General features: G+C 43.2%; 1 protein-coding gene across 1 annotated transcript in view; it reads right to left on the bottom strand.

Moving 5' to 3' along the window:
- CYRIA (CYFIP related Rac1 interactor A) overlaps positions 1 to 14,347 on the bottom strand; it is a 56,881-nt gene that overhangs the window by 23,612 nt on the left and 18,922 nt on the right. Inside the window, exon 2 of the mRNA XM_079111145.1 lies at positions 5,011 to 5,090. Coding sequence (XP_078967271.1) covers positions 5,011 to 5,080 — 70 coding nt within the window. The 5' untranslated portion in view covers positions 5,081 to 5,090. The remainder of the gene's footprint in view (positions 1 to 5,010; positions 5,091 to 14,347) is intronic.

The raw sequence follows: 14,347 nt of genomic DNA, 5'->3' as shown, positions 1-14,347 counted from the left end.
GAACAAGGGAGGGCAGGGAGGAAGAGAGCACACAGACACGGCGGGTCCAGGGCCCTGGCTCTGCCTGGAGGGGACTCAGATCTGTGTTCCCATCCAGGTGCTGTCTGAACATGAAGCAGTGGCCACCTGCTCTGAGGGACAGGAGGGACACTGAGGGAGACGCCCTCTAAGGTTCAGGTGACCGGAGCTGCCGTAGTAGCCCAAGCGGGAAAGCAAAGTTGTTCCTGTTGAGTTGAGGGGACAACTGTCTGCGAGGTTTAGGGCAACCAATCTACCGTTCATCTCTACTGATCGGCCTATTCTAGATTTTTCAGTGGAATCCACATGTGGGCTTTGTGACTGGCTTCCTTCACTTAGCATAAGCTGTAGCACTTCATTTCTTTTACTGCTCAATAATATTCCCTTAAATGGATGTATCACATTTTATTTGCCCATTCATTAGTTGATGGGTATTTTTTTTAACTTTTTTTTTTTTTTTAATTTTCAGTTAATATAGATAATGCTGTTAGGGATATTTATATACAAGTTTTTACATGGACAAATATTTTTATTTTTCTTGGGTTTATGCATGTGAGTGGACTAGCTGGGGCATACTGTAGCTTTATGTTTAACCTTTTGAGGGACTTCCAGACTGCTTTCCAAGCAGAAGCACCGTCTTCCTTCCTAACTAGCCAGGGTATAAGAATTCTGATTTCTTCCCATCCTCACCAACATGTTGTATCCTCTCCCTTTTGATGAGAACAATCCCAGTGGGTGTGAAGTGGTATCTCATTGTGGTTTTCATTTGCACTTTCTCGTGGCTAATGATATCGAACATGTTTTTCATGTGCATATCGGACATTTGTTTATCTTTGGAGAAATGTCTACTCAGATCTCAAAGGGATCTTTGATAGAGCAAATTGCTTACTGATGGAAAAAAAAAAGGCTTCTTTGAAGTGAGGTGCTTGTGCATAGTTTTTAATGTATTTGAACTTCTACTGTCTTGGAGAAACTCCACTCCAGGCTACAGCTCTGAGAACTCGAAAGCTTGCCGTGTGTGGCTCCCCTGTCCTAAACATTAGTGGGTAGGTGGGTCACTGCATGCACCAGATAAAGGCAGGTCCCAAACTGGCTGATCCGCAGAAGTACCTGGAAAGGTGGGGAAAAGCAGATTCTTGGGGCTGGAACACTGAATCAGAATTTGGAGGTGAGGCTCAGATAACTCTAGAAGAAGAGATTCATCAGATGTTTCTAATAATCATTTTGGCCTGGGAACCATTGGCACCACGGGACTGGAGGGCCAGTGCCTTCACGTGGCACACTGCGTGCCAGAACGGAGGGTCTGACTGGGCTCTTCAGCAGCGTGGGGCATGCTTCTTCCTGCCTCTTCCACTGACCCTCCAGCCACCATTCACCAGAGAGGCAAGGAGACACATCAGTCTTTTCTCCCTTGCCTATCTCTGAGCCTTTAAAAGGAAGTAGAAAATGACCAGGATGTAGAGAAAGAAAAAGAAAAAAAAAAAAAAAAAAAAAAAAAAAGTAGAGGGATAAAACAAATAATGAAAAAAGATGTGAAGTGTGGTGGAGAAACACAAGCACAAGGTGCAGAAGTAACTGCCAAGGTCAGCAGGAATTTAAATCAACCCAAGGACAGATGTGTCTAATTTTGCATTACATTTTGACCCAGCCTAATTATATCTATTTGACCCAGTTCAATTATACTCCATTGCTGACTTCAAAAAGAATATTCAAAGCTCAAAGCAGAAGTGCCAAACTCATTTAAGCTGCTGCCCCACACCGTTCAGCCTTCAGCCGCCTCCATCCCTCACTCCCTGACTTTCTACCACGCACCCTCTGTACACAAAGCAGCACATCCTCCATCCGCTCTCCCGGGGGCCACCAGTGTCAGCTCACTGCCCAGTGATCGTCCCCTTCAAGGGACGTCTTTCCTGACTGCTCTGCAGCATGTGAGGTGTCTGTACTCCTCCTGGCACCTGTGTTCTCCTGCCTGCCTGGCTTTAGCTGGCTCTGCGCTTCCTTCAGAAGGCCAACCTCTGCTGCCATGCTCAGGTGTGCTCACGTCCCCTGTTCAACTCAGGTTAAGGGGTGGGCCACAAAATAGCAGGGCTGAGGCTCTGTCCTCGGAATCTCAATCAGGAAGCTGTCCCCTAATCTCTACAGCGTGGCCTCTTCCAGGATCCTCTACCTACTCAAGCCCCTTCCAGTGCGAGCATCCCTCAAGTTCCCATCGGCTCAGGTCTCCTCTGCTTCCTGGCCTTCTCCAGGAGTTTGGCTCTTCTCCCTGAAGAGGAGTGCCAGTCACGGACCTGCAGGCCCAGCTCCTCGGCTTGGTGACTACTCCTCACGCCTCACCCAACCTAACCTTCCAGTTCTTTGTGAAAGGTATTTGGTGTGCTGTCTAAATTGGACTTCTTGCTGTTCTTCAGACACACCCTTCCTAGTCCAGTCTCCATGTTTCCATCTGTTGGAAGACTCCTTGCCCCATCTGTGCCTGCAGAAAAATGACTCATTTTTTAAAGCCCATTCCAAATGCCATCTCCTGCAAGAAGAGATATCCTGGTCCTTCCGCAGCCTTCCATTAGATATATATTCTTTTTCCATTACTCCCAGTAAAAGAGGCATACGGGGCCTCTCTTAAGTCCCTGAGTTTGTCCTCACCTCTGTGCCTACATTGTCCTCCACTCTAGCCTGAGGCTTCCTTAGGAAATGACTGCGGTCCCCAGGTCACATGGCTTATATGAACGATCACAACCACATTTGACGTTCCTTTACTAGACTGGCCTGAAACCTACAGACTCAAGGCAAGACCACGCATGCCTGCAGCCCACCTTTCCTAGCCCTCCAACCGATGTATTTTAGGATCAAAAATACCCAAATTAATTTTTTCCCATGGGATATCTTAGTGTGTGGATCCTCTCTAATCAGGGAGAGAACGATGGCTGTGGACGTCCAGGAAGCTGCTCATGATGAGCATTCAAGGGAGGAGGAGAGCTAAAGAGGCCTGTGTTCCCATTTCAGGTCCCTAATCAGTCTCCACGTGATTCAGCCCAGTTAGTTATCTTCCCGGACTCTTAGCACAATAAAGTTAAATTTCTCCTTGGGACTGAAGCGAAAATAGACTTTCTTACATTTTCTAAATTCACAGTTTTATATTTTCCTTCAATCTTTTAACTCTAGTCCTAGTAATGAGCCACTAGACATGGGATTCTAGTGTACTCTTACTTCCCTTGAAGATACACAAATCTCTACAAATAGATCTTTTTACCATGAACATCATCAAGACTCTATGTTTAAATGTATTTTGCCACCATGACCTTTCCTTAGATGAGGTGTTCAGAAAATGTCCAGAGTACAAGAGTGAGCAGACCACAGAGCTTGGCTAGCAGGGAGCAGGAACAGAGTAGAGTCTCTCTCAGCGCTTCCTGACTGCTCTCCAGGTGGGGAGATTCCCCAGGCAAAGTCTCAGAACTCCATGAATCACCAGTTGAAAACCTCTGCTTTCTCCTTACAGTCTTTACTTGATTCACTTTAAAGGTTTTTATGTTTAGACTTGAAAAGAACTCAACACTGGTCTTTGTGGGAGTGTGGAAAGCCAAGGGTCCAAGTACAACCAAATAGGCAAGTGGGGTCACTGAACTGTGGCAGGGGCCTGTGAGCCCGTGCAGGTGCATGTGGAATTTAGGGCTTCCAGAAAACCTACTCTGGGCGCTGACATGCCCCAGAGTTGCCAACAACAGGCTATTTCCTTGTTATTTTTGGCCTTAGTGTGCTGAATGCAACAATGTAAATGGCACGTGATAAGAAATGGAAGGATGAAATTAAAAACGTAGATAATAAAGAGGGCGGTAAGACTGTCAGAGATCTATTTTGTAAAAATTCTTTAAAGTTATTAATAAATCAGGAACAACTCATCCATTCAATCACCCATACATCCATCCCAAGCCAAAGAGCAACAACAACAACAACAAAAGACTGAGTGAAACCAGGAGAAACTTCTCAGTGAACATAATCCAGATGATTTTTTTCAGAACATGTGGGCTTTGGGGACACTTTTCCTTTTCAAATAATATTTTAAACACACCAAACATTGTGAAAAGATACATGTAAGGAGCATTCACCTTGGAAAGGTTTTTGAGCATTTAACAAATCTGTTAGGAGATTTAATCTATACAGAAGGAAGTTCCAACTCTTTTCTTTAGTATTGAGAAAACGCTTGAAAAATCAAAATTTAAGGCAGATTGAAACACAACAATGTGAATACTGAAAAAGAGACATTCAACTGTGTTTGCTGTTGTGGAACTGTACATTTAAAAGTGAGGGAACACAAAGGCAAAGGCAGTAACACGAGCTAAGTTTGAATAAACAGGAATGTGTCACTCATTTTCACATGTATACCATCAATAAAGTAAACTAAGAATCTGTCATTATTCTGTCATGATTCCTGACAATTTTCACCTGAGGAAAAAAATAATGGTTTTGATAAAACGACATCAACTTTTGCATAAAAAGTTCATATCCCAAAATCTTAAAATGGTTTTATACAATCAAATAATCCATGAAGAACAGATAAATATGATCAACAGCAATAATCTGTAAGCCTTATTTACGGTATTGATCACTTTTGTCTTTCCTTTTCCTTTCACTTCTAGTGATATTTGTTTTATATTAATCTGTATACATTCATATGCTTACTTTTTTGGAGTGTGGCATAATAATTCATACAAAGTTTTAGGAAAGATGCATGATGGTTTATGCTAGACCTGCAAAAGCTTATCACTTCTAAAATCAAAGAAAACCAAGGACATATTAAAAATAATTTCTATTAGGCTTCCAAAAAAAAACAGGAAGAAAGAGAAAGAAACTGATTTTAGAAATTATTTCAGAAAGGAATGGAGATTACCATTTGGATTCGGTTTAAGTATCATACAAAATCTTCATGTTAACTTCCTTACCAACAAGCTATAAAAAGTGAAACGTTTCCGTTATTATGCTATAATTTTTGGAACTTACTTTCAAAATCCAGGAAAAAATGAGGATAGTTTTCAATTTCCCTGGTAAGGACTTTGAGCAGGTTTCCCATCCCAGCAAACCTAGAAAAGGCAACACAAAAACAAATATAATTAGAAATATAAAAAAAATATAGACTTGCATGAATACCACTGACACTCCTTTAGCTACCTCTGAAGACCAAAAAGACACATCCATTCCCAAAGATGCTCAACTCATTCCTGAATTGGTTGCAGATAAATATCTCTGAGGTGCTATATCTTTAAAACTCAGGGACATCTGGCCTAAACCATGACAGTGTCATAATGTCTCTTGGAAGAATACACTTGCACCTTTTATCTCTTTCACTGCATATAAAAAAAAATTAACCATGAACGTCCTATTGAAAGAATTAGGTATTTCAGTTCTAGGAAGTAGAATTTTGCATATTCTGCATAGTGCTTCCTATTCCCTTCACTGATCCTCTGAATCCTTACAGCTAATGCTCCAGCTTTGCCTCATTTCCTATTCATTGATATGGAACATACCATGTCAATGGGTAAGCACAACAGAGGGTATTACTAAAACATCTGTCCAGAAATGCAAGTTTCTTAAAATTCAGGGAAATAGTTCAGAAAACACAGACTTAGAGTCCCAGTAACTTATCAGTGGGTATAGGAGCCAAGACTTTTCAAAGTGTAACTCTAGACAAATCAAAAGTCTCATAATGGGACATTTCAAAGGTAAAGAGACTGGGCACTTAAAGAAGAGTAAAAATGAAAGGCTAATATCCAAAAGTTGCCAACGAAGCAGCAGTCTAAGATATTTGAAAAGTGGGTCCAATCAACAGAACAATAAAAATTTGTTACGTATCTTTTGGTAAGTGGTATTGAGCCCAGAGGTGCTTTACCACTGAGCTACAACCCCAACCCTTGTGGTTATTTTTAAACAGAAACATTTCCACTACTCTTAGATATAGACATTAAACTGTCTTCTCCACCTCTCCTGCCTAAACTCATCCATCCATCCACTCATTCATTCAATACATATTTTCAGAGCAGCACACAGGTGCTGGGTCTGAGCTACTTAGAAAGCAATTCTCTAGCTCTTCTGTAAGTGAACTCATGTAAATTCCATACCCAATCCTGTAAAGGATCAAAATGTAAAAATCACGACCAGTGCAAGTGAACTGACAGGTTGCAATTTTCAATGCATATGGTTTCTGAGAGTAATAATGTTGAAATGGAAAATTTTAAAAATACACCACTACAAGAAAGATGTGTCGAGAGAAAAATGCACTTCAAAGATGACTTACAGGTGAGAAAATGCAGCAAATGTAAGCTGGCCTCCATGATCTTCCACTGAGAAACCACTCATGAGTTTGCAGACCTCCCTCATGGGAGAACTCACTTTCACAAAACCAGAGGAGAGACCATTAGAGAGTCTATTCCTCACCACGCGGCTTCATCCTTATCCCGGCTCTGCTTCCTGCTATGTCTACCACAGAGGGCAGGCCACTTAATTCCTGTAATCCTCAACTTGCTTATCTGGGAAATGAAATCTTGAAGAGTATCTCTTTCATCAATTTGTGAGGATTAATGAAATGAAAATGCTCAGTGCAGCACTTAAAGTGTTAAAAAGAGTCACATGCTCTTCCTACAGGATGACAATAGCAGTTGCCATCATCATCATCATCATCATCTACATTATTCTAACAGCCCACATACTTATTTAGGATTTTCCTATGGAAGATGTATTTGATAGATTGTAGGTAGCTCCAGGGAAGATAAGATCATGGGGACATAATGAGAAAGATCTTCATTCAGTGTCATGAACAAATGTCTAGCCATTAGAATTTCCTGAACACTGAGTGATTTGCCTTATGAAACTTATGAGCTTTCTCTCACTGCTGATGTCTAAGAAGCATCCTTTAATGATGCTGGAAATGTGACTTATGTGTTGGGGAGAAGGTTGGACTAGATACTTCCTAGGCCTCTCCTTCCTTGAGGTACATGACTATTTGGGCACACATGTGGGTGTGCATGTGTGCAAGGGAAAGCAAACACCACATTTCCCTCTTCCAAAAGGTCTTCCTATCTCTTCTGGCATTTTTCCTTTCTCTCCTGCCTTTATGCACATTTCCTCCAAAGATATTTTTGAGCAAAGCCCTGGATGAGGTGGGTTCTGACAAACTGAAAGGCTGGAGCTGACCCAGTCCATTCCTCCACTGGGTAGCATTCACGAATCCCCTGCCTCTCTAGGGAAGGATGTGTCTAGTTTAATGAGCAATTCAAAATCAAACCTGCAGGCCCTTCTTGTGGGAAGATGATTCCACCATTTAGCAGAAGCCCTGGCTTCCATATGTAATGACTTAACGGAAGTGATCTTAATTTCCTTATTTCTGTGCTATGAATGTGTCACAAGATACTTTGCTAAATTTAGCTTTCTCATCAAATTCTGTCTTGTGTATGATTTTCATGTCCAAGTAGCTGGATGGGAAACAGGCCAAGCATTTGAATTTTGTAACTGAAACAAACATACATAGAAATGCATCCAAATATTAGGTATAGAATTTCTCTCTCCAAAAGGTTATGAATGATTAACTGATATGGACAAATAATCTGGAGCTTGACTCTAGCATTAACCATGGCCAGACACCTGGAACTCCCAGGATCCTAGATGTGTCACCTATCAGAACATTTGAAACAATGACTGTGGGTAATTGTGTACTGTTAGGGGTCAAGGCTAGTCCTATGAAACCTAGAAACATGCCCTTCAAACCCAAGGAAAGATCAGTACAGAAGCGTATCATTCCATCTCCTTCATGGCAAAGGGATTTGATGCTTTGCTCCTCTGCAAGGGTGAGAGAATTCATGGGTATTTCTTCTGGTGGAGGGAGGGCTTCAAAGTGAGTTGGGAAAGGAGAATAATAACAGAATAGTAAGATGAAGAACAAGAGGCAAGCAGTACGTGACCTACAGATTATCCAGCCATTTGCTGGCGATGGCTTATCAATTTGGATCTGAGCTTTCAGGTGGTTGAACCAAAGGAGAAAATAGCTGGTATCTTTCAATATTTATTGTTAAGAAAATAAACATTAGCAGGTCATCCCGGGGAAGTACAGCATCACGTTTAAGAGTCAAGACAAAGATCCATCTCTAGCTAGGAGTAGAGGAAGTCGTACCTGAGCAGGAGCTGAATCACAGGGCTCCCGTGGGCACAGGTGGCTTCCCAGCTGAATGGGTGGCAGAGCACCTTCCTGGCAGTCCCGGGTGGTCTCCAAAATGCTGGGGATTCTGGCTTCAATGTTCTCTCAGTAGCTTCCTGGCTATCCTCTTACTGTGATCCTACTGTGTCTCAGGGATGTCAGTCACTTGCTACCCTTCTCTATACTGTGGGGACTTATGTTGGAGGGCACACAGCAATCCAGCCAGAACTCTGAGCACCGATGAAGACCTTAACCCAGTTCTCTTAAGAGTGAAGATTCTTGCTAGCTTTATAGGTGAAGAAGCTGCCTAAGTAAGTTCAAAGGATGGGAAATTCTCCCCAGTAACAAAAGAGGGGCAGGAAGACCATTTGAGGGAGAGAAGTATGACAAAAAGCAGATGCAAAAACACTAAAATATGATAGAATCCATAAAGGAGGGGGAGGAGATGTGTTGCAGACACATTTATTGGTTAAAACTAGTATGTTGCTCAAATTGTAAAGGTCAGGCTTACTTTCACCACACATGCACACATGTGCAACACACACACACACACACTCATGCACACACACACTGACTCCCTAGGCATCATCCAAAATCATTTCTAAGGTTAAGCTCTCCCTGGGACATGATGCAGTCACTGTGTTGCCCTGATGTTGCAGGATCTAAATTTCCTCCTGTGGGGAGGGTGTGACACAGACAAGGATAGAGTACAAGGCCTTGGTCACCAGGTGAAGAGACAGGAACAGATCCACCAGTTGGGTAGGTTATGCATGAGGAAATGGGACTCTGACCATAGGCTCTTGAATCCCTTAGCTTGGGCTGCTTCCTGTTTGGAGAATGGCACTGGGTGGTGGTCCTCTTGTCAATGGCCACCTGGAATAGCCTTTTGCTCTCAGAGGTACCAGTTTTTACCCATGACCAGACCTCTCTGGACAATGGCCCTTCTCCACCAAAGTGAAGGTGCATGGACATCTGGGTCCTTGGGCTCTGGCATGATGGCTTCAGTAATTAGCTGGGTCTCTTTGTCCATGGCACTGCAGCCTACATACCCAGAAAGACTAACACACAGTCTTGAGAATCCAAACAAAGAGCAGGTCAAAATAACAACACAACCCACCATCGAGCCAGCAGATGTGCATTGTCAATAGCAGATGGGCAAGATCCTACGGAAGAGAATCTGAGAGGCCACAGTTGAGGTGCAATCTAACAGCTCCCTGTTCCCCAGCAGGTCATTTTAGGTGTGAATCTTTTTTTCTTACCCATATAATAGGGCTACAATATTATTATTATCTTCTGCATCAAAATCTTGCAAAGACTGAACAAAATGCAGTAAAAGCTCCACATACACTGTAAACTGCTGTCAAATACCAGCTGTAATTACTCAAAATCAAAACTCACTTGACAGTTTAAGATATTCAGGGAATCAAAGAAATACATGTGACATCCCCAAAATCATAGCTTTTCAATCTCTCATGTTGGCTCTCCCAAGATCCATGATCCTTTATGTGTGTCTCTCTCACCAAGCTACACTCAGGTAAGTTCTCACAGGTGTAGTACCTGAAAGGGATTTTTCTACATGCCAGAGGGTGTATTTTAGTATATTTCTTATTTCATCTTCAAAATATGCCTAGGAGAAAGATATATTTTAAGTGATTATAGAATTTAGACTTTTTAAAATTAAGTATAGAAGCTGACTGAAAAACACAAATCCATTTGAAAGGAAACTAGATTTTCAGAAAAACAATTTTTGCACATGTGTGTAATAATTAGAAGTCAGGTTTTTCAGATAACGAGAGCCCAGGTGTAAACAAGTGCTTCTGACAATATGAATACTGAGCTGATTCTATTAGTAATGTTCAAATAATCACAAAAAATACATTTTTTAACCAAACAACTGTGTCAATATGTACACATTTCATAAATACAGCATTACATCTAAGGAAAACACAATCACCTAGTGAAGAAAACCAAATCCAAGTGGCTCGTGAAATATGTCTACTGAAAAGAAATGAAAGCCAGGAGAAGTGGTGCATGCCTGTAATCCCAGTGGCTTGGGAGGCTGAGGCAGGAGAATTGCAAGTTCAAGACCAGCCTCAGCAATTTAGCAAGTTCCTAAGCAACTCAGTAAGATCTGTATCTAAATAAAATATAAAAAAGGGTTGGGATTTGGTGGCTCCATGGTAGAGTGCTTGCCTAGCATGTGTGAGGCACTGAGTTCGTTTCTCCACACTGCATATAAATTAATGAATAAAATAAGGGTCCATCAACAACTAGTGTGTATATATATTATATATGTCTACATATACACACACACATATACACACACACATATACATATATATAAAGGGCCCCTGAGTTCAATCCCTGGTAACACCAAAAAAAAAAAAAAAAAAAAAAAAAAAAAAAAAAAAAGACAGAAAGAAAATACCAAAGGACAAAGGGCTACAGACAGACGTGCCAGCCTTCTAAAGGGTCTGGGGTTGCATGAGGGGAGCCACAGCCTCAGCGCTCAGCTGAGATACACTTGACTTTAGAAGCCAGCACAGCATTGTTTTAAGAACGGAATCTATCTGAAAGCAGAGCACATGTCCTAAAACACAGTAAGTGCTCAAAGGTGTCTGCTGCATGTCAACTTGTGAGAATGAGAGTGTGCAGCTCGTACCCAAGAAGTACCAGAGTGGAGACAGTGGTCACTGTTGTGTGTGGGAGACAGGCATGTCGGTGCTGTATCGAGGGCCCACCGTGTGCATCTGGGCTTCCCCACACTTCATTTTGTTCAGATCTTACAGCTACCTTCCAGGAGCTATAATTACCTTCATGCTGGAATAACAAGAGATTCAAAATGGTCAAACCAACATTCCAAAGATAACAAGAAAATGGAGGAGAGTCACAGGGAATGACTGAGAATTTACAATCTATATGCTTTTCTGCACAGGAGGGGACCTGGCGCTACAGACCCCGTTTGGGCACTTCAGAGAGCCTGTGGTCTTCCAGAGTGTCCGCAGGACATCGTGTTATTGGATGTATCTGCTCATGTTTCCGGGGAGAGGCCTACAGCTTCCGTTAGGTTCCTGAAGGTCTGTTCTCCATGAGCATGCTCCATGGCACGTAGGACAAGTTCACAATGATGAATTCAGAAAAGAGGAGACTGCAGGGGAGTCTCCTGGGGAAGTCCGCTCAGAGTGGGAGCTGCCACCAGAAGTGAAGGATGCTGGGAGCTTGGGTCGGCTGAGGGAGAGCCTGGGGCGATCAGGAGAATGAAGGAAAGACAGGTCGGGTTCCCCCAAGGCAGGCTTACTTCTCCAGGCTCGGGGACAGGAAGATTATTTTGAAAGAGGCCTTTAACTTTGTTTTTCTTTTCCACAGTCTAGACCAAGGGTGTTTCTCTAGAAATTTCAGGCACTTTGGTCCCTGTAAAGGCTGCCAGCTGTCTGTGCCAAGGGAGGCACCCATCTTCACGGGGTGACACTTTTGGATGTTCTTGAGGTATTTTCTATGACCACTGCTTTGGCTCTTGGCTGAAAGGCACATGTCCAGAGCTGGCTGTTCCACTACAGGGTGAAAAACTGACTAAAATATCATCCTCTGCTAACATTTCCAATTTCCAAAAAGAGAAGAAAATTAATATTCACTCCCTCCATTATACTATTTGGAACTCCTTATTTTTGGGGGGGAAGAAAAAAATTAAATGATACTATCAACTGCATTCCCAGAGCATGAAACCAAATGAAATCAACCAGGACTCTTTTTAAAAAGATGTGAGAGTAGTTTGCAGGGAAAGTTTTGTTTTCTGTGAACAAGATACAATGGAGGACACAGACTCAGGGTGGAGAGCAATGTGAATAATGACCTTTGCCTATGTACACCACGACTTCAATGCTCAGTTTTCATGATTATAGATCTTATGGAAACACCCAGAAGATTTATTTTTTAGCTATGACTAAGTGAAAGAAGAATTCCTAAGTCAACATCACCTTCCTGAACCACAAAGAGTAGAAGGTAAGAAAACAAATAAAATAGCAGCCTTACAGGGTTTGTTTTCTGATATTTTTCTTAAGGTCTAAGATGACAATCTCAGTCCCTCTATTGGAAGGGGTGGGTTTTGTTAGCATTTTGCATCAGCGAGTGCCTTCCAGATTCTAAGATAGTCAGTGTCCCTGGTGCAAGAACTTTTAGAAAGCAGACCTGGATTATTTATAACTCAATATTTTAGGGATTAAGAAATCCTAATTCACTCACCATTGTTTTTGACAACACAGTACATAAACCATAATAACATACATGTGTAACATCACATCTTTGTTCACAATGTGTCAGCCACATTTATCCTCAACGTAAGCATGTATTACGGGCAGGAGGGGTTTTCCTAGGCCCATTTTACAGACAGGAGCTCCATGACATCCAGTTGGCTCCTGGACTTCCTGATTCGCAGTCCGAGAGCATCCCCAAGGTTCACCAGAATGCACTCCACAGCAGCGGAACTGGTAGAATCTTTTTAAAGCTTTTTAATTTATAAAAACAAAACAAAACAAAACCACGAACACTCATTCACGGACCTACAGCACACTGCAGCCAAGGAGTGAGAAACGGACCTGAGCCGGCTCTCAGGGCCACACTGTCCCCTAACACAAGTACTGAGATATCAAATCCATCTTTAAGACATAAAGCCACTGTCTCAGCAGGGCTCAGTGGCACATGCCTGTAATCCCAGCTCTGGAGGCTGAGGCAGGAGGATCACAGCCTCAGACAACTTAGTGAGGCCCTCAGCAACTCAACAAGATCCTGTCATCCTGTCTCTCTAAACAAAATGTGAAACAGATGAAACAGGGCTCAGTGGTTCAGTGTCTCTGGGTTCAATCCCCAGCACCAAAAAAAAAAAAACCTCTGTCTCCGGAGGTCTCTGCTCCCTGGCCCCCTGGCAGGAGGCTCTGGCTGGAGCTTGCCAACACAGGGTGCCGGGCTCCAGCAAGGGTAGCCTTGCTGCTGGATCCAAGCAGTTGTGCAGCTTCTCTCCCCACCTGCTTGGCTCATGCCAATCCAGACCCAGCAGAGCCTGGCTGTGTCCTGCAAACAGCTTGCAGACGGACCTTCCTGACCCTGCTTGTCTCCCTCCCACTCATTCCACACTACTGGAGACACGGTCTTTCTAAACATAAAAAGCTCCCCAGTGCCTGCAAGATCACGTGCACCCGAATGCATGCCCTGGACACAGAGAGCGTGGCCTCTGTTCACCTCCTGTCCCTCTCTCCCTCCACCTACCCTGCCTTATTCACTCGAGACACGCCTTGTGCTTTCTTCACTGCCCCCGTATTGCACAGGGCCTTTGCATATGTGGCTCTGTCTGCTTAACTTTCTCCATGACCTGCAGGCCACAGTGACAACAGCATTCCATGTGTTACCATACTTTAATGTTCACAACAACCATATGAAGTAGGAACTGTCAGTGTCTTAATTTCAGAGACAGAGTTAATCTTAGGGATCTAGAAACTTGCTGAAGCTGGTACAGGATAGAGCGGGATCTGACCTCTGAGCACCAGCAACTGCCCTCACCACTTCCCCCTCCAAATATTGCTGTGGAAATCCAGACTTAGAAAGCACCTCCTGCGCCTCCCTACTCTTCTACTCCATTCCAATCAAAACAAACCCTGCTCCCTGAGTGAGCTGCTTGCGCCTGCTCACTTAACACGTGGTGTGTACTCTGGATAACGCCCATCAGAGAATCCCGTAATTACTGGCTGGCCCCTACGGCTCTCTGGACGTGAGGTCCTCTTGGGCAGGGCTGCTGTTTTACACCTCACCGCATTTCTAGCACTGAGAGCAGGGCCTCAATTGTAGGAAGCACAGGGAGAGAAATCTTCAGGACTGGTGGTTCCCAATTATTGATCTAAAGCCAATGAGAAGAACAACAGCTTCATCATGAATCTCAGAAAGATAAAGGTGGCCAACCACTTCTGTCACAGTGGGGTCCTTTATCTTGAGTGATGCTCATGGTTATATCCAAAGTCCCCAGAGTTTACTTGGAAATTTGACTGACTTATGGAAGCCAGACTTTGAGGAGATACTCGTATGGTCAGTGCCCTGCCCAGGGTTGGAGGCAGAGCTAGGAGTGGGATGTGGTCTCTTCTCTCCCAGACCAGTGCACCTGCCAGCTGC

This window comes from Sciurus vulgaris (assembly GCF_902686455.1).
Source record: "Sciurus vulgaris genome assembly, chromosome: 14".
In the NCBI taxonomy this organism is placed as follows: Eukaryota; Metazoa; Chordata; class Mammalia; order Rodentia; family Sciuridae; genus Sciurus; species Sciurus vulgaris.
Note: the sequence above shows the minus strand (reverse complement) of the source record. Positions and strands in the feature narration are given on the sequence as shown.